The following is a 23,946-nucleotide window of genomic DNA, read 5'->3' on the forward strand; positions in this document are numbered from 1 at the left end:
CATTTCCCTATAGCCTCTGTGGTTAAATACAGCCATGAAACTGAATTCTGGCCAAATGAATGTGTGTGCAAATGAAAGGAGCTACTTCCTGGCCTAGCCCGGCCCATGGGGACCTCCCAACTCTCCTCTCTCCCCAGTTGCTGGCTGGATGGAGAAGACCCCAACGCCTGCTGGGGAAGGAGCATGAAGCTCTGGATGGGAATGAGGAAGGGGGTCTGCCATGGGACCACCTACACAGCACTTCCTAGAATCGGAAAACTAACTCATCATGGAAGGCAACTAAGATTTGGAGATTTCTTTGTTACAGCAGCTAGTGCTACTAACTCAAGGGAAGCAAAAAAGCATAGATGCTGGAGGAGATCACTGAAGGGGGCCCTGGCACCTTTCCCCAGCACGTGTGTACACACACACACACACACACACACACACACACACCATCCTTCCAGGGAGGGAATGATAGACTAGGAAATCTTAAAGCAGAGAATCATCCAACCTTCTAAGGAAGACAAGGAGAACAGCAAGTCTCAAGAGGTCTCCTGCACCCAGTACAGAGTAGGAGGACAAATGGGCCTAGGACAGCCTTGGAGTGTTTTCCATGAAGCCAAAAGGGATGTGCAAGCGGCTGGAGAATCAGAGTTCCTGGGTGGATGGATGGATAGATGGAGGGGTGGATGGATAAATAAGTTTTGGATGTGCCTGTGCTCTTAAAAGGAAATGTAGGGGGAAACTTCACATCGAACTGGGTTGGCCAAAGCATTCATTCTGTTATATCCGCAAGATGGCTTTAAAAGCACTTTGTGGTCTTTAACTTCATTGGAAACAATTTTGTTAGATTGTATTGTGACAGCTATCATATCAGTATACATTTATAAAAAATTTATCAAAATTGGTGACTTTTTGTATAGCCATTTTAATATTGGAGCTGGAAAGGAAAAAGCTGGTTTATTATGCTTTATTTCAAGAAAGGTAAAAATGCAACCAAAGTACAAAACCAAAGATATGTGCAATGCATGAAGAATGTGCTGTGATTGATCAAAAGTGTCAAAAGTGGTTTGCAAAGTTTCATGCTGGAGATTTCTCACTGGAAAACGCTCCATGGATGGGTAGACCAGTTGAAGTTGATAGTAATTAAATTGAGACATTAATTGAGAACAATCAATGTTATACCACACAGGAGATAGCTAACATACTCAAATATCCAAATCAAGAGCTGAAAATCATTTGCACTAGCTTGGTTATGTTCATCACTTTGATGTTTGGGTTCCACATGAGTTAAGAAAAAAAAAAAAAAAAAAGGAAACCTTCTTGACCCTATTTCCAATGCAATTCTCTACTTGAATGTAATGAAAACATTCCAGTTTTAAAACAAATTGTGACCAGTGATGAAAAGTGGATACTGTACAATAATGTCAAACAGAAGAGATCACAGGGCAAGTGAAATGAACCACCACCAATCACACTAAAGGCCAGTCTTCATTCAAAGAAGGTCATGTTGTGTGCATGGTGGGATTGGAAGGGAGTCCTCTATTGTGAGTTCCTTCCAGAAAACCAAATGATTAATTCCACCAAGTACTGCTCCCAAATAGACCCACTGAAAGCAGCACTTGACAGAAAGTGTCCCAAATTAGTCAACAGAAAGCCCACAAGCTTCCAGCAGGATAATGCAAGACTACTTGTTTCTTTGATTCTTTGATAACCAGGCAAAGACTGTTACAGCTTGGGTGGGAAGTTCTGATTCATCTCCCCTATCCACCAGATATTGCACCTTCAGGTTTCCATTATTTTGGTCTTTATAAAATTCTACTAAAGGAAAAAATTCCACTTCCCCAGAAGACTGTAAAAGGCACCTGGAACAGTTCTTTGCTCGAAAGGAGAAAAAGTTTTGGAAAGATGGAGTTACCAAGGTGCCTGAAAAATGGCAGAAGGTAGTGGAACAGAACAGTGAATAAACAGTGTTCAATAAACTTCTTGGTTAAAATGAAAAATGTGTCTTTTATTTTTGCTTTAAAACCTAAGGAACTTTCTGGCCAACCCAGTATTCGGCAATAATCTCTTGGGTGCCATGACAGAAACACAGGCAACAAAATAAAAAAACAAATAAATTGGACCTCATAAAAGCTGAAAGCTTCTGTGTATCAGAGGACATTATCAACAGAGTGGAAAAAGCTACCCACAAAACAGGAGAAAATGTTTGCACAGCATGCACCTGAAAAAGAATGATATTCAGAGTAGATACAGAACTCCTACAACTCAACAGCAAAAACCAAACAACTCAATTCATAAAGGAGCAAAGGAACAAAGGACCTGAAAAGACATTTTCCAACGGAGATATACAAAGGGTCAAAAAGCACAAGAAGATGTATACCATCACCAGTTGTTAGGAAAATGCAAATCAAATTTACAATGAGCTACAACCTCACAATCATTAGAATGGCTACTGTCAAGACAGGAACTAACAAGTGTTGGTGAGGACACAGAGAAACTGGAACCCTTGCGCATTGTGAACATAAAATGGCACAGCTGTTTGGGAAAAAGAGTACAATGGGTCCTCAAAAAATTAAACATAGAATTACCATATGATCCAGCAATTCCATTTCTGGGAGGAAGAAGTGAAAACAGATATTTGAATGGCTGTTTGTACACCAACGTTCATAGCACAGTATTATTCACAACACCCACAAGTTACAAACAGCTCAAATGTCCATCAACCAGTGGATAAACAAAGTACAGTATATATACCAGACCAGACCAGAACATTTTGTTTCTGATGAATCTACAGCGAGGTACATGGATGAACCTTGAAGACATTATGCTAAGTAAAATAAGACAGGCGTGCACGCTCAGTCACTCAGTCGTGTCCAACTCTTTGCCACCCCATGGATTGTAGCCTGCAAGGCTCCTCTGTCCATGGGATTTCCCTGGCAAGAATACTGAAGTGGGTTGCCATTTCCTTCTCTAGGGGATCTTTCTGATCCAGACGTCAAACATGAGTCTCCTTTATTGGCAAGTGGGTTCTTTACAACTGCGCCACCTGGGAAGCCCGAAGACAGGCACAGAAGGACAAATATTGCTTAGTCCACTTATATGAGGGACCTAGAGCTGTCTTATCCACAGAGACAGGAAGGAGAATGATGATGGGCGAGGGGGGAATGGGAATTAGTGTTTAACGGACATCACGTTTCAGTTTGGGAGGATGAGAAAAACATTATAGAGATGGATAGTGGTGATTGCTGCATAACAAGATGAATGTACTTAATACCATTGAACTGTACAGCTAAAAATGGTTAAAATGGTAAATTTATGTTATAGATGTTTTACCACTATTTTCAAAATTAAGAACTTCATTCATCAAAAGACATCTGTGAAACAGCAAGCCCCCAGAGTAAGAAACGGGTAATACCTATAAGTAACAAAGGGTTATAATATGCTTTAAAAAAAAAATTTATAAAGCAGTAAGTAAAAGACAAGCCATCTAATAGAAGCATAGGTAAATGATGTGAACAGGTACTTATGCAAGAGAAAATCCAAATCACGATAAACATGAGGAGATGCTCGATCCTGTTAATAACTGCAGAAATGCAAATTGAAAGCCACAATAAGATGCCATTTCTCATCATTCATTTGGCAAATTTTAAAAATCTGACAAAAGATAAGTATTGCCGAGAATAGAACAATGGGAATTCCCATACCACGTGAGCAGGAGATGAATTGGTACACCCACTTTGGAAAACAAGATGGCTTTACTTAGTGCAATTAAAGCTACGCAAAGCTGACCCAGCAATTCTGAGTCCAGATAAATACTACAGCAGATTCTCAAACTGGAGGATGCATCAGAATCACCTGAAGGGCTTGTTAAACACAGATTGCCAGCCCTAGACCCAGAGTTTCTTGTTCAGGAGGTCTAGGGTGGGGCTTGAGAATTTACAGTTCTGATAGCCTCCCAAGTGATACTGCTGATGCTGGTCTGGGGTCCACATTTGAAGAATCAACAACACAGGGACCTCCCTCATGGGCCAGTGGTTAAGAATCCACTTGCCAATACAGAGGACACAGGTTCGATCCCTGGTCCAGAAAGATCCCACATCCGTGGAGCAGCTAAAGTTGTGGCACACGCCTCAGCTACTGAGCCCACACGCCTAGAGCCCGTGTTCCGCAACAGAGAAGCCACCACAGTGAGAGGCCTGTGCGCTGCAACGAAGCAGGGCTCCCTCTTGCCGGAACTAGAGTAAGCCCTCATCCGGAAACCGAGACCCAGCACAGCCAAAAATACATAAAATAAATAAAAATTATTTTAAAAGAACCAACAGTACTACTGATGACAAAACAGAAAATGTCCCAAATATCCACTGAGAACAAAATGAACAAACAGAAGATGATAGAGCCATGCAATGGAATATTATACAGTAACAGAAAGAAACAAACTACAGCCACACAATTGCTGTAGACTGAATACGTGTATTCTGCTGCCCCCCAGATACATATGCTGAAATCCTAACTCCAAATGTGATGGTACTTGGGGGTGGGGCATTGGGGCTGATTAGATCATGAAGGTGGAGGCCTCATGAAAGAGACCCCAAAGAGCTTCCATCCCTTCTGCCCGGTAAGAACACACCAAGAAGACAAGGGAAGTGGCTTCTCACCAGACACTGAACCTGCTAGTGCCTTGATCTTGGACTTCCAGCTTCCAAGGCTGTGAGAAATAAATTTCTGTTGTTTTTAGCAGCCTGAATAGACTAACAGAGTGATCAGCATAATGTGAAGCAAAAGAAGCCATACATACCAAAAAATCCACCATATAATCATATTGATATAGAAAGGTCAAAAACAAGTAACTCTACTGTGATTAGGCTTGCATACTGGGTGGTTCTTATATGTCCAGCATCAATAAATCTACAGTTACAGAAAGGAGATCATTGGTGGTCTATGTCTGGAGGATTGAGGGATGATGGCTAAAGGAAACAGTGTTTCTTTTTGGGATGATGAAAATATTCTACAATTTGAGGACTTCCCTGGTGGCCTCTGTCTTCCAATGCAGGAGATAGGGGTTTGATCCCTGCTTAGAGAACTAAGATCCCACATACTGCAGGGCAATTAAGCCCATGCACCACAACTTCTGAGCCCTTGTGTTGCAACTAGAGAACTCTATGTGATGTAATGAAGACCCTGCACAGCCAAAAACTAATAATAATGTTTAAAAGAAAATATTCTATAATTCATAGTGGTGATGACTGCACAACTCTGTCGATACACTGAAAACCACTGAACTTTAAGGGGACAAACGTACAGTAAGTGAATTATATCTCAATAAAGCTGTTACCCCCAAAACAAAAAATTTTTAAACTAATGAATAAAATCAACAGCCCCTTCCCTCACCACCAGAGATGAGCCAGGCAAGGGGCGTGTGTAATGAAACCAAGGAGAGAGACACCAAATTTGGAGAAACCACATTCCTTCCTGGTGTTTCTATAATGCATGGGTGTGCGCACGCGCACACACACACACACACACACACACACACACACACACACACACACACCCCGGGGCTTTGCCTGCCTTTGGCAAAACTCATGCTAAATGCCAGAAGCCCATGAGGCCAGAGATCCTCTGGACAAGTAGGTGACCGGGGCACTCCTGCCAAGAGACACAGGACTCTTTCAACTCAAAATTAAATTTTAAGCAAATGCCTAAGTGAAGCAGAGCCCATTGGAGAAAGGCTGGTTCTAGAACCCACGCTAGGCCTGGAGGAGCAAATTCCTGGGTAGCAAATTGGGACAGGGGCTTCAGCCCTCCCAGGACACTCCTTCTGAAAGGGCTTCTCTCTTAAGCCCATTTCTCCGAGCTAGTTCAAGGTGTAGGTAAGGTCTCAGGAACTTAAAGCCCTCTGCTCCTCACACAGGCTAAAGGCAGCATGTTTGGGGAAGTCACATCCCAGATTTTGCGCCTCTAGGGAGCCCGGCAGATGGTTGCAAATGACGAGTCTGCAGGAGCCAGCAGATGTGATGCGTGAGGAGCAGAGGGTGCCAGGAGCAACCGTGGGTCCCCTCAGCTGCCACCTCCCTCTGCTCCACGCAGCCTCTGACAGCTCTGAGCCAATGGGGCTGCCTCGCTGGGTCAAAACACACAGCAAAGACAACCAAAGAATTTCCTGGGCCTGAGGAGCAGAAGAGGGGCCAGGAGGCCCCCTGGCAGGATGGAAAGACCCATGAGGTGTGGCAGAGACAGCAAAGGAATGGGATACATCGCTTTGCTGAGTGATCTCAGACAAGTAGCTCAACTTCTCTGAATCCGTTTAGCTGGTTGTAAACCAGAGATAACCGCAAGTCCTCAAACAGCTGTCAAAAGAGTTAAACGAACCAAGAGATGTGGAAGTATTTAGCGGTGAGTGGAATTCCGTGCGTGATTCAGCGAAGGTTGGTTGAGAAACACCAACTGAGTTTCATTTCAAGTTAGCTTTCTAGCCGGTTGAGCCAAAGTGAGGAGATAGGGGAAATACAATGGAATAATCAGTCATTCAAGCTGGCATTGACTGAACCAGACCCTGTGCTAACCCCTGGCATGGATCATCCCATTTGGTTCTCAGAAGAACCCCACAAAGTGAACGCTATTTATCCCCATTTTTCAGATGAAGAACGTGAACCATAAAGAAGATGAGAAGCATGCCCAAGGTTCACCCCACGTCATCAAACCCACATCTCCTGCTTGGCAGGCAGATTCTTTACCACTGAGCCACCTTTTAGTCCTTCCCTAGTTACAGGGATTCTTTTCCCATTTTAATAGTTCACATCAACGCAGCTTCCCTGATGTCTCAGTGGGTAAAGAATCCACTTGCCAATGCAGGAGACACAGGTTTGATCCCTGGGTCAGGAAGATCCCCTAGAGGAGGAAATGGTGACCCACTCCAGTATTCTTGCCCGGAAAAAAGTCCATGAACAGAAGAACCTGATGGGCTACAGTCCAAAGGGTCACAAAGGATCAGACACAACTCAGTGACTAAGCATATACACGCACTCATCAAGGCAGCAAGTGGAACTGCAAAAGCACGAGGGCTTTGCCGCCCACCGGTCCAGGTTCCAACCCAGCTCCATCGTCACAACCCATATGGCCTTGGGCGAGATAACCCTCTGGGCCTGTTTCCCCACCCATCAACCAGTTTAAAGACAGCACAAACTCATCAAGTTGTTGGGGGACCAGTGGGGTCTGACATGTTAGCAAAACAGAAAAAAGTTGTTGGGATTATTATTATTATTTATTTTAAAGCATCTTGGGAAAATCCTGGCACACTAAAACCATGAATGACAGACCTCACTGCTCAGGATGAGGTGAAAATAATTTGACCCTATAAGTGAATCAATGTAAAGCAAAACAATAAGTGAATAATCATATAGATATTGGGCAGTATACAGCCCAAGTTGGGAAGGCAGTGCAAAATAAGAATTCAGGGTCTCTTGCAAGATTTATTAATAATTTCAAGACAGGAATAGTGCAGCATTAAACCAAATGGAGGGCCCTTCTATGCATGGAACCCCATGTGACTATAAGGTCACGTGTCCACCAAGCTGGCCCTGGTTTTGGCAAGGCTGTGGGCTACATCCTTGGATGTATGCATGCCTTTTATGCATTTTTTTAAAACTCATTGAATGTACATTTAAAACCTGTGCATTTTACTGTTTGTACATCGTATCAGTAAAGTTATATCAATTTTAAAAGAAACATGATAAAATAGGGTTATAAATCTCCTGCTTATCACGGGCAGTGTGATTCTGCAATGAGGCACAGGTATAGACTTGTATATTGAATGCTGTCTTCTGTAACATAGTCTGTGTATCCCTGATCTCTGTGTACAGTTGTACAGGATGTGCACTGCCCAATCCTATACCATTCACACAGACAAATCATGACCCCCCGAGTTGCACAGTGGGTAACCTACACAGCTGTCCATGGTAGCCTTGACTGTATAACTTCATTTGAAGAACTCATCATTTGTCTCAAGGGAAGATCCTGTTTGAATGCAAGATTGGAACCAAATAAAGAGTCTTACTGCAAATACCATCCTAAGACCTCCCATCCAGGCAGAAATCTAGAAGGAACCAGCTCATGGATAGACTTTCCTGGGATGTGCAAAGGAGCCATCCTTCAGATTCCTCCAACTCTATGCAATTCAGCAAGTCCTATTTCCCCAGTGCTACTGAAACCTCTGCTCAGAAGGGCAAAGGGCTGGATTTAAGCATCTGAGCTAATTTCTCACACCAAAGTATGATAAGACCAAGGAGTCATTTCAAAATGTAAATTACCATTGTTTACACTTAACAGAGTCTTCTCACCAAGGAGAAACTGTTTCCAATTATGAAACAAGAAAGCTGGTCACTGTTTGGGGTTAATATGACACTTTCAGAGAGAGTGAACAGGCGAGACTACCCAGACACCTAATTACCTGGAAAGATAATCTTGAATAATTGGAATCAGAGCAACTAAAGCAATTATTGGATGTTGTGATCTCCGGGAGAAATCCTCCACCGGCGCAGGGATTCAATCACTTTTAATAAGAGCACGTAATTAGAGGAATCCAGAATTTCAAAATAAAGTGGCAGAATGAAGGAGGTGGGAGGACCATGTGTGATGCTAGAAAAAATGAGGCTGGAGGCATGGGTGGGAAGGAAGGGGAGGTGAGAAAGAATGGGCGGGGTGGGCAGGGTGGGCAGGATCCTGATGAAAAGACCTCAGGAGCCTGGAGGATGAGTCTGACTCTAACCTAAATTTGCTGTGTGACTTTGAGCAAAACACTTAACCTCTCTGGGCTCGACCTTCCTTCTACTCTTCAGTCATTCAGCAAACGTCTATTGCACATCTGCCACATGCCTGGCACAAGGACACTGGTCTCACATCTTGGCACAGGCCATTCATTCTGGCAGGAATGACACCCTCCCCCACCGCAGTGCCCCTTATGCAGTAGAAGAAATGCCACTCATCCTCCAGGGCCCTCCCCACATGGGACCCTCCCCAGACTGCCATTGTTCCTTCCACAGACCTCTGGCCACCCACTCTGGGTCCCTGATTCACAGATGATTCTCTACCTCTTTACGTGCCGATCCCACTAGACAGCTCCTAGAGATCGGAAGCTGGGGAAGGGGGTTCTCCTCGCTGTCCCAGCTCCTGGCATACAGCCTAGCATGAATGGATGCTGCCACTGGCCTGGGGCAAGGGGGACAAGGTCCCCACAGCCCTTCCCTGAAAGCAAGGCACATCCTTGGAGTCCAACTCTAAGCCTAGCTCCAAGGATGAAATGGCACCAGGTGAGGTGGCCTGTGTTGTGAGTCTGTTGAGAATGGCCAGGCAACGATCTCCTTCTGTAGGAATATTCCATCCCTTTCCTGCCTCCATGGAAGCAGCAGGACCATTCAGACAGACAATGATTCCCAGCCGCAGTCAGAGGGCTCCTAGAATTAGCTCCACACTGGCTGGGAATGGCAAGTGAGAGGGAAAAACGGACATGTGAGCCACTCAGGCTGGGCTCCTGCCTCTTTGTCTCCTGAAGCGTGACTCACTGGGATGAAAGAATCAAGAGTTCCCAGTTTGTCAGGCTCTGGAGGAGCCCAGTTGTTGAATCATTAAGTCGTGTCCAACTCTCTGCAACCTCATGGATTGTAGCCCACCAGGCTCCTCTGTCCATGGGATTTCCCAGGCAAGAATACTGGAGTGGGTTGCCATTTCCTTCTTCAGGGGATCTTCCCAAACCAGGGATCAAACTCGGGTCTCTTGCATTGCAGGAGGACTCTTTACCGTCTGAGCCACCACGGCAGTACTACTGGTAAAAACCTGCCTGCCAGTACAGATAGACCAAGGGCAGGTTCGATCCCCTGGAGGAGGGCACAGCAACCCGCTCCAGTATTCTTGCCTGGAAAATTCCATGGACAGAGGAGACTGGCGGGCTGTGGTCCATCGGGTTGCAAAGAGTTGGACACAACTGAAGCAACATGGGAAACCAAAGCTGGTGTAACTAACTCAGTCTGGGGGCCAGAGAGGACTTCACAGAGTCAGGATCTTTGAGAGGTGAAGGTCACAGGGAGGTCCCCAAATAGCCGGGGTGAAAAGATCACCCAGGATTAACGCACAGGCACCAGGATGCGCCAGCGACTCTGTTCAGGCTACAGCTGGCAGGTGACCCGCTTGCAGCTCCGGTGTCAAGAGTCTGGGCAGCTGTGGAAGCTGGTTCTTCTCTCCCTTCCCTTCAGCATGTTCTGATCTATGCACGTTTCAGTTCTATGGCATAAATCAATAAAACGCACTAAATAAATTAAGTGAGCAGCAGAACTGTAAATCGATTTCAGACGGAGAACAGAGAGGTTGAGGGAACCAACAAGAGACAATTATAGGAACTCAAGTGAGAAATGACTCAGGCAAGACTCGGGACTGTGGTCGCAGAGCTACCACCTTGTTACACATCCCTGAAATATTAAACAAATGAAACTTACAAGCTTTGGAGATTGTTTCACAGAAATTGCCAGCTGGTGGCTGCCAGAAATCCCAGCTCTCTGGGAAACACAAGCAGGGAGCAGACAGAGATGCCTTAAAACACAACTCAGCCCAGGCAGGATGGAGGAGAGATCCAGGTTTCCAAAACCAGATGGGACACCCAGTGTCTAGAACATGGCCCTCGTTCCTTCCTTCCCTCTTCCCTTCCGTTCTTCCTTCGTTCAACAAACCTCTATTAAATTCTTGCTGTGTGCCAACTCCATGACAGCACAGGAACCACCGGAAGTCCAGAGATGCAGCGCCTGTCCTCAGGGAGTGTCCAGTCTGGTAGAGGAGATCAGCACAAGGCAGAGTGATGGGTTCTAATAAGATGAGCCCTACGTGTGTGCACGCACACTCAATCATGTCCAACTCTTTGCGACCCCATGGACTGTAGCCCACCAGGTTCCTCCATCCGTGGGATTCTCCAGGCAAGAAGAATATTGGAGCAGGTTGCCACTTCTTTCTCCAAGAGATCTTCCAGACCCAGGGATCGAACTCGTGTCTCTTGTGTCTCCTGCATTGGCAGGAGGGTTCTTTACCAGCTGAGCCATCTAGGAAGCCTGAGTACCTTCAGAAGATGTCATGTCTCAACTGGGTTTTAAAGGATACACGGAAGTTTGCCAGGTTGGCAGAGGAAAGAGAATCTGCAACGGCACAGAGGCATGAGAGACGATGGAGAGTTTGGGGAGAAATGTACAAGACTTGTAGGAGGTGGAGAGGAACGGGCACACATTAGAGCACGAAGGTCCTGTTACATGGTGTATGTCTGGAGCCAGGAAAGGCTTTTAAGCAGGAGGCTGATGGAGCTGGATTTTCACTTTAGAAAGATAATTTAGAATTCAGTGTGAGAATTTTTTCCTTGACTTCTTATGGAAGTATCGCATATACAGAAAAGTGCATTGGTCACAAAAGTACAGCTTGGTGAACTTTCATAAACTGAACACATCCATGTAACTAGCACCCAGATTAAGAAACAGAACCTCGCCAGCTGCCAGAGCCCTCCACGGGCTCCCTTTCAGTCCCACCTGCTCTTCAAGGACAATCTCTGTCCTGGCTTCTGACAGCAGAGATCTGTTTTGCCTATTTTCCAGTTTTATACAAATGGAATCACGTACCATGGGTTCCTGTGAATCTGGCTTCATTTGCCCAGCATCTATGCTGCTGGGAGCAGTTATAGATTACACAGTACTCCACGGTGTGTATGAATGGACATAGAAGAATCACAGTGAGTGGTTACTGGTGCAGCCTTGATGGCAAATATGAACCATGACAGGCTCAAATCCTTCCTTCCTTCACTCATTCGTTCATTCACAGTGAGAACCCACCCACCTTCGAGTGGCAGCTCCAACTTCAGATTTAGGAGCTGGGAATTTTCCCCACACCACACCTTGACAAAGGACAGGATAGATCTCTACTGAGGGGTGGGAGCAGTTAATATAAGAAAAGCACAGAATCCTTATGGACCCCACCCCCCGTGACAGGATCAAAGGTGGCAGCCGTCATGTCCCCAGCCTTCTGTACTGGAAGGTGGCATCCTCCTTGTCCCTTGGCTGGAGCCCTTGCATGATGCCTGATCGCCATGCACGTAGCTGTCTCCCACTCCTGTAGGGCAGGGACTTTCACTTCATTCGTCCCCACACTCCCCTGACCAAAGTCTAGCCCACAGCCTGGATCACAGTAGGTGCTCAGAAAATCTGTGTTGAATTGGAAGCCCTGTGTGCAGGTGACTGGCACACAGGGGCAGCTCGACTGGTTGGTTGCTGGGGGAATGAACAGCCGTTACCTCCCTCCAAGCATTTAGGGCACTTTGGGACAAATAAATAAATCACTTTGGGATGACAATAAAGAGAGGAGACCTTGATAAGCAAATTAATGAGTCACCCTCAGGATTTCTCTGGTGGCTCTGCCTGCCAATGCAGAGGACGTGGAATCCATCCCTGGTCCAGGAAGATAACACGTGCTGTGGAGCAACTAAGCCCGTGTGCCACAATTACTGAGTCAGAGCTCTAGGGCCCAGTGAGCCTCAAGTTCTGAAATCTATGCAGCTAAAGCCTGTACGCCACAAGACAAGCCACCGCAATGAGAAGCCCAAGCACTTCAAAGAGAGAGGGGGCCCTGCTCACTGCAACTAGCCGTGCAAAGCAACAAAGACCCGGCTCAGCCAAAAATAAAAATAAGTAAACTTATTTTAAATGAGTCATCCCTACACATATTCATCCAGAAATCCAGCTGGGCCAGTTTCAGCACAACCAGCTCCCAATCATCCTTAAGGCCTATGGTCAGACCCAGGGGTGGTGACCCAGATGATTACACTATCATTCAGCAAATATTTATTCCCGCTCCATCCTCCCCTCCGCATGCGTCATGCATTTCTTGCCCCATTGATGTTGTTTGCAACCACATGACTTGCTTTAGCCAACAGGATGTTCGCAGATAGGATGCAAGCAAAGGTTTTAAATGTGCTTGTGCAATTAGCCATCTTGCATTTTCGTTCCCTCTACCTGGCCCCTAGTCTGAGACTGAAGCCCAGCTGATGCAAAGAGGCAACTCTTTGGAAAAGACCCTGATGCTGGAGAAGACGGAAGGCAGGAGCAGAAGGGAACAATAGAGGACAAGATGGTTGGATGGCATCACCGACTCAATGGACATGAGTTTGAGCAAGCTCCAGGAGATGGAGAAGGATAGGGAAGCCTGGAATGCTGCAGCCCGTGGGGTCACAAAGAGCTGGACACAACTGAGCAACTGAACAACAACCTTGTCCCTAAGATGAACATACATGGAACAGACTTGAGCCCAGTCCACATCCTGGAACTCAGACAGTCTGCATCAGTTAAACCTAAGTCAACCCCAGACATGCAAGCAAAAAAAAAAAAAAAAGCCAAGTGCTACCAAGTTTAGAGATGGTTAGTTATACAGCATTATGGTGGCTATTGCTGACCAATATGCTAGGCTTAACGATTATCCAGTTGGTCACATTATTTGGTAGGAGAATCTGGCCTCAGGGAATAAGAGACTGAGATTTGGAGAGATAAAGGAAGCTTGAAGCAGAAGATTAGGAAGTTTTTCCTCTGCATTTTCACTATCAAGTTCACAGCACACAAACGTTGCTGTTTATCTGCATTTGCATGCTTCATCTTCATAAACTGCTCAAGCATCTTTCATTCCTCCTCCTCTGCCTCCCATGGCCTGCTGGGAAGATCTTTGTCAGAGAACCTATTACTCTGCTCTGCCAGCGGGCCTCCTGAGCCCTCCTGGGCTGAGCCCTGGAGGGCCCCGTTCTTGTAAGGGAGAAAGATGTATGTACAGGTTGCTATTATTCAGCTATGATACAAGATTCTCAAAGTGTACCGGGGATGTAATCTGAATGTCCAGCTACAAGGCCTGATTAAATAAATTGTCTCTATGTGATGGGCTATTACACAGTTGTTCCAAAAGATGAACATGAGTTCTATGTATTGATATAAAAAACAATCTATAATTTTATACAGGTATATAAGTATACAGTAAGTCCCCTACATACAAATGAGTTTCATTCTGAAAGCACATTCCTAAGTTCAATTGGTTCATAAGTCCAACAAAGTTTGCTTAGGTACCCAACTAACACAAGCAGCTATGTAGTACTGTACTGTAATAGGTTTATAATACTCTTCACATAAATAATACACAAAAATCAAACACAGAAAATAAAACAGTTTTAATCTCACAGTACAGTACCTTGTAAAGTACAGTACAGCAGCTGGCACACAGGGGCTGGCATCAAGTGAACAGGCAAGAAGCGCTATTGACTGGAGGAGGGAGAGGAGGTGGGAGACGATGGAGCTGAAGGATCATCAGCAATAGGAGACGGAGGGCAGGCTGCAATTTCACTCCTGCCTGACGCTGATGGAATGCATGTTCGCATCTTTGAAAGTTTGAAACTTGAAGGAACATATGTAGGAGACTTACTGTGTGTGTGCGTGTGTGTGTGTGTGTGTGTGTATGTGTGTGAGTCGCGCAGTCGTGTCCAACTCTGCGATCCCATGGACTGTAGCTCACAAGGCTCCACTGTCCATGGAATTCTCCAGACAAGAATACAAGAGTACCCACTAGAGTCGGTAGCCATTCCCTTCTCCAGGGGAATCTTCCCAACCCAGGAATTAAACTGGGGTCTCTTGCATTGAAGGAGGATTCTTTACTGTCTGAACCACCAGAGAAGCCTGTGTGTGTGTGTGTGTGTGTGTGCTCACACATACGTGTGTATTTATCTATCTACCTACCTATCTTTCATCCTTCTATCCTTCTTCAAGGACTAATAAATCAAACCATTACCAGTGAGTATCTAAGGGTGGGCTTATAAGAGACTTTCATTTCTCATTTATACATGTAAGAATTGCTATAATTTTGATAACAAGTGTATACAGTAAAAAAAAAAAATCAATGTTCATATTTTGATTAATTCAATATTGCCAGCATTGCTCTGGGCCCTGCAGATGTTTGTGAGTCACAAACAAGACAGAATTCCTGCCCTCATGGAACTGATAGTCTGTCAGGGGAGACAACTGTTAATCAAAGAAGCACTGGACACATTTCATGTATGATGTAAAGACAACTAAACAGAGAAGGGAGTGGCAAAGAATGTGGCAAGAGGAAGGGCTGCTCTAAGGATGTTAAAGGAAGGCGGCCCTGAAGATATGGCATTCGAGTGATGAGAAGGAACCAGCTGTGCCAAGAGCTGAGAAAACAGTGTTCCCGGGACAGGAAACAAGTGCAAAGGCCCTGGGGCACACACAAGCTTGGCTGACTCAAGGAACAGTAAGGACTTTGTGGTGCTGGAGAAGACTCTTGAGAGTCCCTTGGAAATCAAACCAGTCTATCCTTAAGGAAAACAATCCTGAACATTCATTGGAAGGACAGACGCTGAAGCTGAAACTCCAATACTCTGGCCATCTGATGCAAAGAGCTGACTCACTGGAAAAGACCCTGATGCTGGGAAAGATTGAGGGCAGGAGAAGAGGGAGACAGAGAATGAGATGGTTAAATAGCATCACCAACTCAATGGACATGAGTTTGCGCAAACTCCAGAAGACAGTCAAGGACAGGGAAGCCTGGCGTGCTGCAGTCCATGGGGTCACAAAGAGTCAGACATGACTTAGCGACTGGACAAAAAAAGAGATTGGAGACTGAAGTGTGGTAACAGGGGGAGATCTCAGGAGAAAGGCTCCTGTATGTCCAGGGCTGGATCCCCTAGACTGCACAGGCCACGATGAGGATGCTGACTTTTCCTTTCAGTGAGATGGGAGCCAAAGGAGGGTTTTAAACAGGGAACCACATGAGATGATTTATGCTTTCAAAAGATCATTCTGGCTACCAGTGAAACAGGGCAAAAATAAAAAGACGTAACCTGCTAAGAGACTGTGGCAGGAATCCAGATGAAAAGTGGATGCGGCTTAGGCTGGTTTAAAATGTAAAGTGATTTCCCACGTGAAGCAGAAAGCTAGAATGATCAGGAGAACTAACGAAAATATGCCATGGTGAAAACACTGATGACAGGCACATATTTTGCCAGGGGAGAAAGCAGGGGGGTAAAAGACAGGAGAGTATTGGAGAAAATGGCAAAGACGGGGGCCGTTTGAGAAGGGCCTCAATCACACACACTCACACACACACATACACAGAGGCGCAAAAGGCCTAGCTTTTCAGCAGAAGAACCAGGCATTAAAAAGCCAGATGGCTCAGGTTCAAATCCCAGCATCCTAATTATGTGACCTTGGGCAAGTCAATTAACTCTCTAGACCTCAGTCTCCTCATCTGTAAAATGGGGATTAAATGAGCCAAGGGGTGTAAAGTTCTCAGAACAGTGCCTGGCATGTGGCAAGCACTGCAGGAAAGCCAGTCCTTGTGAGTGTCACCTAACACTAATGATTATGATTGGATTTTGCAGAGCAGGCAGGAAGTCACAGGGGAATGAGGCTGAAGTCACAATCTGGCAGAAGAGTGCGCTTAGGGAGAGAACACACGTGGGCTCCAACATTGTTGTGACCCAGAACCAATCCCTCCCTCTCTGCAGCTCAGGCTCCTCATCTGTGAAACGGACAGTCAACACAGTGAGGACTCGGTGAGCATAACGGAGGGTCAGGGAGCATTACATTCCTGCAGGTGCCCCTGGGAGAGGACAGGAGTTTTGGGAACTGGCCACCGAGCTGCCACAACCAAACCCCTCCAGCCCCGAGGGAGACCTTAAGTGCTTGAGTGGCAGCAAGTCCATGAAAACTGGTCTGCAAAACCAGCCCACTCAGCCTCCTTATAAACACTTTCATATACACAGACGGAAGATCCTCTGCGTGGTCGCCAAGCCCTGAAAGTAAAATCTCAAGGCTAGTAAACACAAAGAAACAACTTCTCTGGGGCCCTGGGTCCTCATAAAAGAAGCAGCAATAAAGCTCTGATGCCCCCAGCAGGAGGCAAGAGAAAGCCACCTGCTGCTGTGCGTGGACCCACATGCCTATGCACACACATCCACACACTCCTATGTGCACCCACACGCATACCTGCCTCCCTGCCCACACTCACCCACCAGTGTGCACGCAGGCACACACACAAAACCCATGTGCACACTCTCACAGGAGCACCTGCCCATGCATATACAGCCTCACCCTCAACCAGACATGCACACACATTTACATGTGCACACAAGGAGAAGACTCTTGAGCTTCCCTTGGACTGCGAGGAGATCAAACCAGTCCATCCTAAAGGAAATCAACCCTGAATATTCATTGGAAGGACTGATGGCTGAAGCTGAAGCTCCAATAGTTTGGCCACCTGACGCAAAGAGCCGACTCATTGGAAAAGACCCTGATGCTGGGAAAGATTGAAGGCAGAAGGAGAAGGGGACGACCGAGGATGAGATGGTTGGATGGCATCACCAACTCAATGGACATGCATCTGAGCAAGCTCCAGGAGACAGTGAAGGACAAGGAAGCCTGGAGTGCTGCAGCCCATGGGACTGGAAACAGTCAGACATGAACTGAACACCAGCACACGGGTCATGCTTCCTGGAAGTCAGATCTGGAGCAGAGGTGACCCAGAAACTCCAAGGCCTTAGGGATTGTGGGATGGGCATCACAGAGGTTGCCTAAAGGTATCGACTTCTAAGACGCAGTACAAGGTGGGGTGTAGAATGTGCACTCTATCCCTTATGACACAATCCCAACCTTTTTGGCACCAGGGACTGATTTAGTGGAAGACAATTTTTCTACGGACCAAGGGTCCAGGGGAGGGATGTTTCTGGATGATTCAAGTGCATTACATTTATTATGCTGATGCTGATCTGACAGGAGGCAGAGCTCGGGCAGTAATGAGAGTGATGGGGAGCAGTTATAAACACAGATGAAGCTTTGCTCACTCACCTGCCACTCACCTCCTGCTGTGACCCAGTCCCTAATCACAGACCAGCACCCATCCATGGCCCAAGGGGTGGGGACCCCTGGCTTATGAGATGTGAGATGTGAGTGGCTTAACGTCTCTAAGCCTCAGTTTCCTCATCTGTCAAGTAGGGTGAGAAAGTCAGCCCCTTCTTCACAAGGTTGTGGGGAGATTTCCAAGTTAATGCATTCAACGTGCATGGCCCAGTGCCCAGCACATGGTACCCAATCAATCAAATCTCAGTCATTTATTGGCAGCTGTATTCATAGTATTTTCTGGAGATCTCAGTTTGAGAGGTACAGTCTGAGTCGCTCAGCCCTGGCCATAGGCAGGTGTCGACTTCTAAGATGCAGTACAAGGGCCGGGTACGGAGTGTGGGAAGGAAGCAAAGGAAACAGAGGCGGCAGTCCCCACGGCCACAAGCTTGCTCAGCAGGGGAGCCCAGCCTCTTCTTGGGCCTGAGGGCACTTCGGGCCTCCTGTCACAGGCCCCTCAGTCTCACCAGCTGTCACCTGGCCAGAGCTCTCCAAGGGGACAGTATGTGCAAGATAGGAATGTCATCAGCCTCAATGGCACACACCCCCTGCCTACCCCATCTCTGCCAACACTTTGGAGGGGTTACAGTCCCAGCCCTCCAGGCTCTTAAACCTCCTGACACTGCAAGGAAACCCCAAATTCAGCCCTACCAGCAGGGGGTGTGGGTGGCCACATGTCCTGGACTTAATTTTCCCTGACCCATGCTTGCCAAGGGCTTCCCTGGTGGCTCAGTGGTAAAGAATCCTCCTGCAATGCAGGAGACATGGGTTGAATCCCTGGGTCAGGAAAATCCCCTGGAAGAGGAAATGGCAACCCACTCCAATACTTTTGCCTCGGAAATCCCATAGACAGAGGAGCCTGGGCTCCTCTGGGGAGCCCTGGGCTCTAGTCCATGGGGTCACAAAAGAGTCAGACACGACTTAGTGGCTGAACAACAATAGTGCCTACCAAGGCCCTCCATATCTGTATAAGATGTATACAAATATAGGACTCCAATGTATAGGACTGAACTCTTGCCTGTTTCCCGATCCCAACTCCCAGGACCAGAGCCCTCTCCCAATATCCAGGCTGTTTAAAGGGACCTGCACACCTGTTCTCTCTTGGCAGGGCTTCTCCCTGGTGGGGGGGTGGGGGAGTAGGCAGGAGGGGAAGCAGCCACGCCCTATGTTCTTGTGACAGCACAGCCTCCAGTATCCATTCTCCTGCTCCCCCACAATGATAGAACCCCTGACTTTTAGCGGAGCCCACAGTTGCTGATTAAGACCTCACTTCCCTGACTCCTTTGCAGCTATAATCAAGTTCTGGCAAAGAGAAAATGAGCCCATGTCATGGGCCAACTTCTGGGAACCCAGTTGACACGCAAGATTTGCCCGTTCTTTCTTCCCCTTCCTCTATCCTATTGCCTGGAGTACAGATATGACAGCTGGAGCTCTAACCACCTGCTTAGACCAAGAGGGCAAAGGGTGATGGAGAGGGCCCTCAAGTGCTGGGATCCTGAGGACTGTATGGAGCAGATCTACTTTGGATTCAAACCTTTATAAAAGCTATAAACATATTTGTCCACTGAAGCCAGTTGTTTGGAGTCACCTGGTGGCTTAGATGGTTAAGAATCTGCCTGCAAAGGAGACCCGGGTTTGATCCCTGGGTCAGGAAAGTTCCCCTGGAGAAGAGAATGTCTACCCACTCCAGTATTCTTGCCTAGAGAATTCCATAGGAGCCTGGTGGGCTCAGTCCATGGGGTCACAGAGAGTTGGAAACAACTGAGCGACTAACACTTACTTATACTTTGCTGCTGCCAAGTCGCTTCAGTCGTGTCCGACTCTGTGCGACCCCACAGACGGCAGCCCACCAGGCTCCCCCGTCCCTGGGATTCTCCAGGCAAGAACACTCGAGTGGGTTGCCATTTCCTTCCCCAATGTATGAAAGTGAAAAGTGAAAGTGGAGTCGCTCAGTCGTGTCCGACTCTTAGCGACCCCATGGACTGCAGCCTACCAGGCTCCTCCATCCATGGGATTTTCCAGGCAAGAGTACTGGAGTGGGGTGCCATTACTTCCAACTAAATGTAATCCTGACTACTCTGCCTCTTACATACGCTGCAGCCCATTCCCAGTCGTCCTATCTGAGTGTCACTGGGCTCAGAATCTCTGATATCCAGCCCTGAACATCAATGGCTCCTCTCTGAAAGGAAGGGTCCAATCAGGCTGGCCCTCCCCACACCTGTGAGATGACAGAGACAGAACATCTGGCTTCCCTCCCTTCCAAAGACAAATCCCACACTGGGAGGCAATGCCCCCAGCGCTGTCTTGCCTGACCCCAAATTCCACACACCCATTCCACCTCCCCCAAAGTCCCAGCATGCTGTAGAAGTAAAGGAAGTGGAAGGATTCTCAGGACCACACGCCCACTGTGGGGAGGGAGCGTGGCAGGGGGCAAGATGAGGACCCTCCACCTGCCTCTCCCACTGCTCTGGCTGCTCAAGGAACTCAGAGCTTTGCTGCAGGATCCCGGCCCCCTGGGGCACCACCACCCAGGGGTGCTAACGGACAGGCTTTCCCAGGGCTGCAGGAAGTGTCCCAGAGGGCGAGGCTGGCACGCCTGAGCTGGGCCACACCTACCTTTCTCTGAAGCCGGGGCCAGGTCAATGAAGCTGCGGCATTTTTCACCTTTGGAGAGGAAAAAGAAAAGAAAGGTTTTCAGAATACGAGAGGAAGTGAGAGCTTCAAGCTTTCACCTCTCCCCCTTCCAGGAGCCCCAGACTAAGCCGCCACCCAAGTATGTCTAACCCGAGCAGCCTCTTTCTCTAACCTTAATTCCCAGAAAGCCAATGCCCTGTGGAATGTGGATGGCAAAGATGCAAACTCAAAGCACAACCCCCGCTGTGATGCCACCTCCTATCACCTCCCAGCGCAATCCATCCAGCCTTGTCGCTTGCACCTCCTCAAAGCCCTGTGGCCTTTTCCTCAGCCTCCACCCCATCCAGGCCCAGCAGGATGAGGGCAGAAGCCATCATTCGGCTCCCCAGGCCTCTGTCTGATCCACTCTCCACACTGCAGCTGGAGGGATATTTTCACACCATACATTATGTCACAGGCACACACGCAAGAACACACACTCCTGCTCTAAACACCATCCCCAAATCAAGCCCAGATTCCTTCACGTGGAGCCAGGACTGGCCGCCATCAGCCTCTCCATCCACACTCCATCCCTTCCTCCTCCTCTCCCAGGGTTCCCTCGTGGCTCAGATGGTTAAGAATCTGCTTGCAATGCAGGAAACCTAGGTTCAATTCCTGGATCAGGAAAGATCCCCTGGAGAAGAGAATAGCAACCTACTCCAGTATTCTTGCCTGGAGAATTCCATGGACAGAGGAGCCTGGCAGGCCACAGTCCATGCATCACAAAAAGTCAGACACAACTGAGTGACTAACACTTTAAGAATGCATGGATTTTGAATGCATCACCTTAAACTTTCTTTGTTATATTTTTCCTCTCAAAACTAGAGAGGGAAAATTTTTACCGTCAAATTCATACGAGCAGCAAGGGCCCCATTAAGACTACGTGGACCCTAGGCTTTCGCCTTTGGGGTCTCTTCCTCAATAAAAAATTAAACTAGAAATTATATTTTAACAAATGCATTGGTTAAAGATTAATACATTAACATTATTTCTGGTTTGCCAAAAATTTTGTTCAGGTTTTTCCATAATACCTTACGGAAACACTGGAATAAATTTTTTGCCCAACTCAGTGTATTGAAATTTTTCTCTTTTTCTTTGATTCTACAAGAAATTAAATGAGTCAGTTCTTCACATCAGGTGGCCGAAGTATTGGAGTTTCAGCTTCCTGATCTCCTTGCAGTCCAAGGGGCTCTCAAGAATCTTCTCCAATACCACAGTTCAAGAGCATCAATTCTTCAGCGCTCAGCTTTCTTTATAGTTCAACTCTCACATCCATACATGACTACTGGAAAAACCAGTAAGGAAAGATTGAAGGCGGGAGAAGGGAATGACAGAGGACGAAACGGTTGGATGGCATCACTGACTCAATGAACATGAGTTTGCCCAAGCTCCAGGAGTTGGTGATGGACAGGGAAGCCTGGCATGCTGCAGTCCATTGGGTCGCAGAGTCGGACACGACTGAATGACTGAATTGGCTGATATTTGAGAGCCTCAGTTCCTTGCTGGTTGTCAACTAGAGGCCACCTTAGTTGCTTGCAATGCAGGCTTCTCTGTATGGTGACTTACTTCATCAAAGTCAGCAGGGACAGGTAGTAAATAGAGTCTGCTGGCAAGATGGGGATTTTTACCATCTTATAAAATGTAATCATGGAAATAAAATCTCATTATCTTTATCATGTTACACTGGTTAAATGAAAGTTAGGGATTCTGCCTACATTCAAGAGAAGAAATACATAAGTGTGAGAACTAGAAGGTAGGATAACTGGGCCATTTTGGAGTGGGTCTGCTATAGGTATTTTAATGAATCTTATCTGGAATGACGGAAGAGTAGAATGCAGCTAAAATTCTGATTAGTATAGAAGCAGCCCTTATTCACGTTACTCAGAAAAGGAGGATATTTGCTCATTTCTGTCCTTTTGATTATGTTCATGTTTTTAATCTGTGCTTAGACATATGTATGGAATGGTCTTATTTTGTCTTCATCCATTATAGTAACATATGTTAGTGACATCTTTGTCATTGTCTGATTGGTATCCTATAAAATTGTTTATAATCAGCAGGAGACTACCAAGACATGAGATCAGCAGCTAACAAGACTCGGGTCTAACTGATGGTTCAAGAGCAGCTTCTAGCTGTCAGAGGCCACGTTTCTCTTTCTCCTAAGAAATAAGTTAGGACACATAATAGAGAGATAGGAAAGCCTGGAAAACAAATGAGAAGGAAAAATATACACCAATAAGATAATAGATGATTTTCTAAATAAGCAAGACAAATTATTTTTCAATTTTTTTATTTTTATATTTTACTGAAGTATAGTTGATTTAAACTGTTGTGTTAGTTTCTGCTGAACAGCAAAATGATTCAGTTATCCATGCATATACTCTCTTTACAAACTCTTTTCCAGTATGATGAATCACAGTATACTGAATATAGTTCCTTGTGCTATATAGTAGGACTTTGTTGTTTATCCATCCTATATAGATTAGTTTGCATCTTCTAATCCCAAATTCCCACTCCTTCCCTCCCCTACCCCCTCCACTTCTTGGCAACCACAAATTTGTTCTTTATGTCTGTGTATCTGTTTCTGTTTTGTAGATAAGTTCATTTATGGCAAGACCAAATATTAAAGTCACATCTTTAATCGAAAAACAAATAAAAGAAAATATTTTTATGGACTTTGGTTCTGACTGTGTACCTTGAAATCTTGCTGAATTCATTTATTCTAGTAGTTTTTAGTGGATTCTTATAAAGTACTATATACAAGAATGTATATATACTATAGACAATGCCATGGACAGAGGAGTTTGGCAGGCTACAGTCCATGAGGTCACAAAGAATCGGACCTAATGGAGCACACACACATTGATATTCCTTTCATAGATATTCTTTATCAACTGGCAGAGCTCCCTTCTATTCCTAGTTTGTTGAGTAGTTTTATTGTAAAAGTATGTTTGCTTTCTTTTTAATCCTTTTATAGCCTGTAATGTAGTTCTGAGAATCCCTATTTTAGAGACAAGCAAACTGAGGTGCTGAACTTCCAGTGACTTGCTCAAGACCATATAGGCAGTAAGTGACACATTCAACCCAGGTCCATAGGCTCCAAACTCCATGCCCTAAAGTTTTTCCAGCTATCTATTCCCATTTGCAGAGCTTCGGGGTCCTGAAAGCAACTCTCTGAAAACATACCTCCACATACATGGGGAAAATCTTCTAGGGGCTAAATAAAATCACTCTCATGCTTCCATTTCCAACTATGTGGACAAGACCAAACAGAAGATGTTTGAGCAGAGATGGTCAAAATTGGCCCACACTGACTGTGCAGGGC

The 23,946-nt window shown here is 46.2% G+C and overlaps 1 protein-coding gene across 1 annotated transcript in view; it reads right to left on the minus strand.

Annotated features, from left to right (window-relative positions):
* GSG1L (GSG1 like) overlaps positions 1-23,946 on the minus strand; it is a 255,208-nt gene that overhangs the window by 143,497 nt on the left and 87,765 nt on the right. Inside the window, exon 2 of the mRNA XM_018041086.1 lies at positions 20,565-20,612. Coding sequence (XP_017896575.1) covers positions 20,565-20,612 — 48 coding nt within the window. The remainder of the gene's footprint in view (positions 1-20,564; positions 20,613-23,946) is intronic.

This window comes from Capra hircus, chromosome 25 (genome assembly GCF_001704415.2).
Source record: "Capra hircus breed San Clemente chromosome 25, ASM170441v1, whole genome shotgun sequence".
In the NCBI taxonomy this organism is placed as follows: Eukaryota; Metazoa; Chordata; class Mammalia; order Artiodactyla; family Bovidae; genus Capra; species Capra hircus.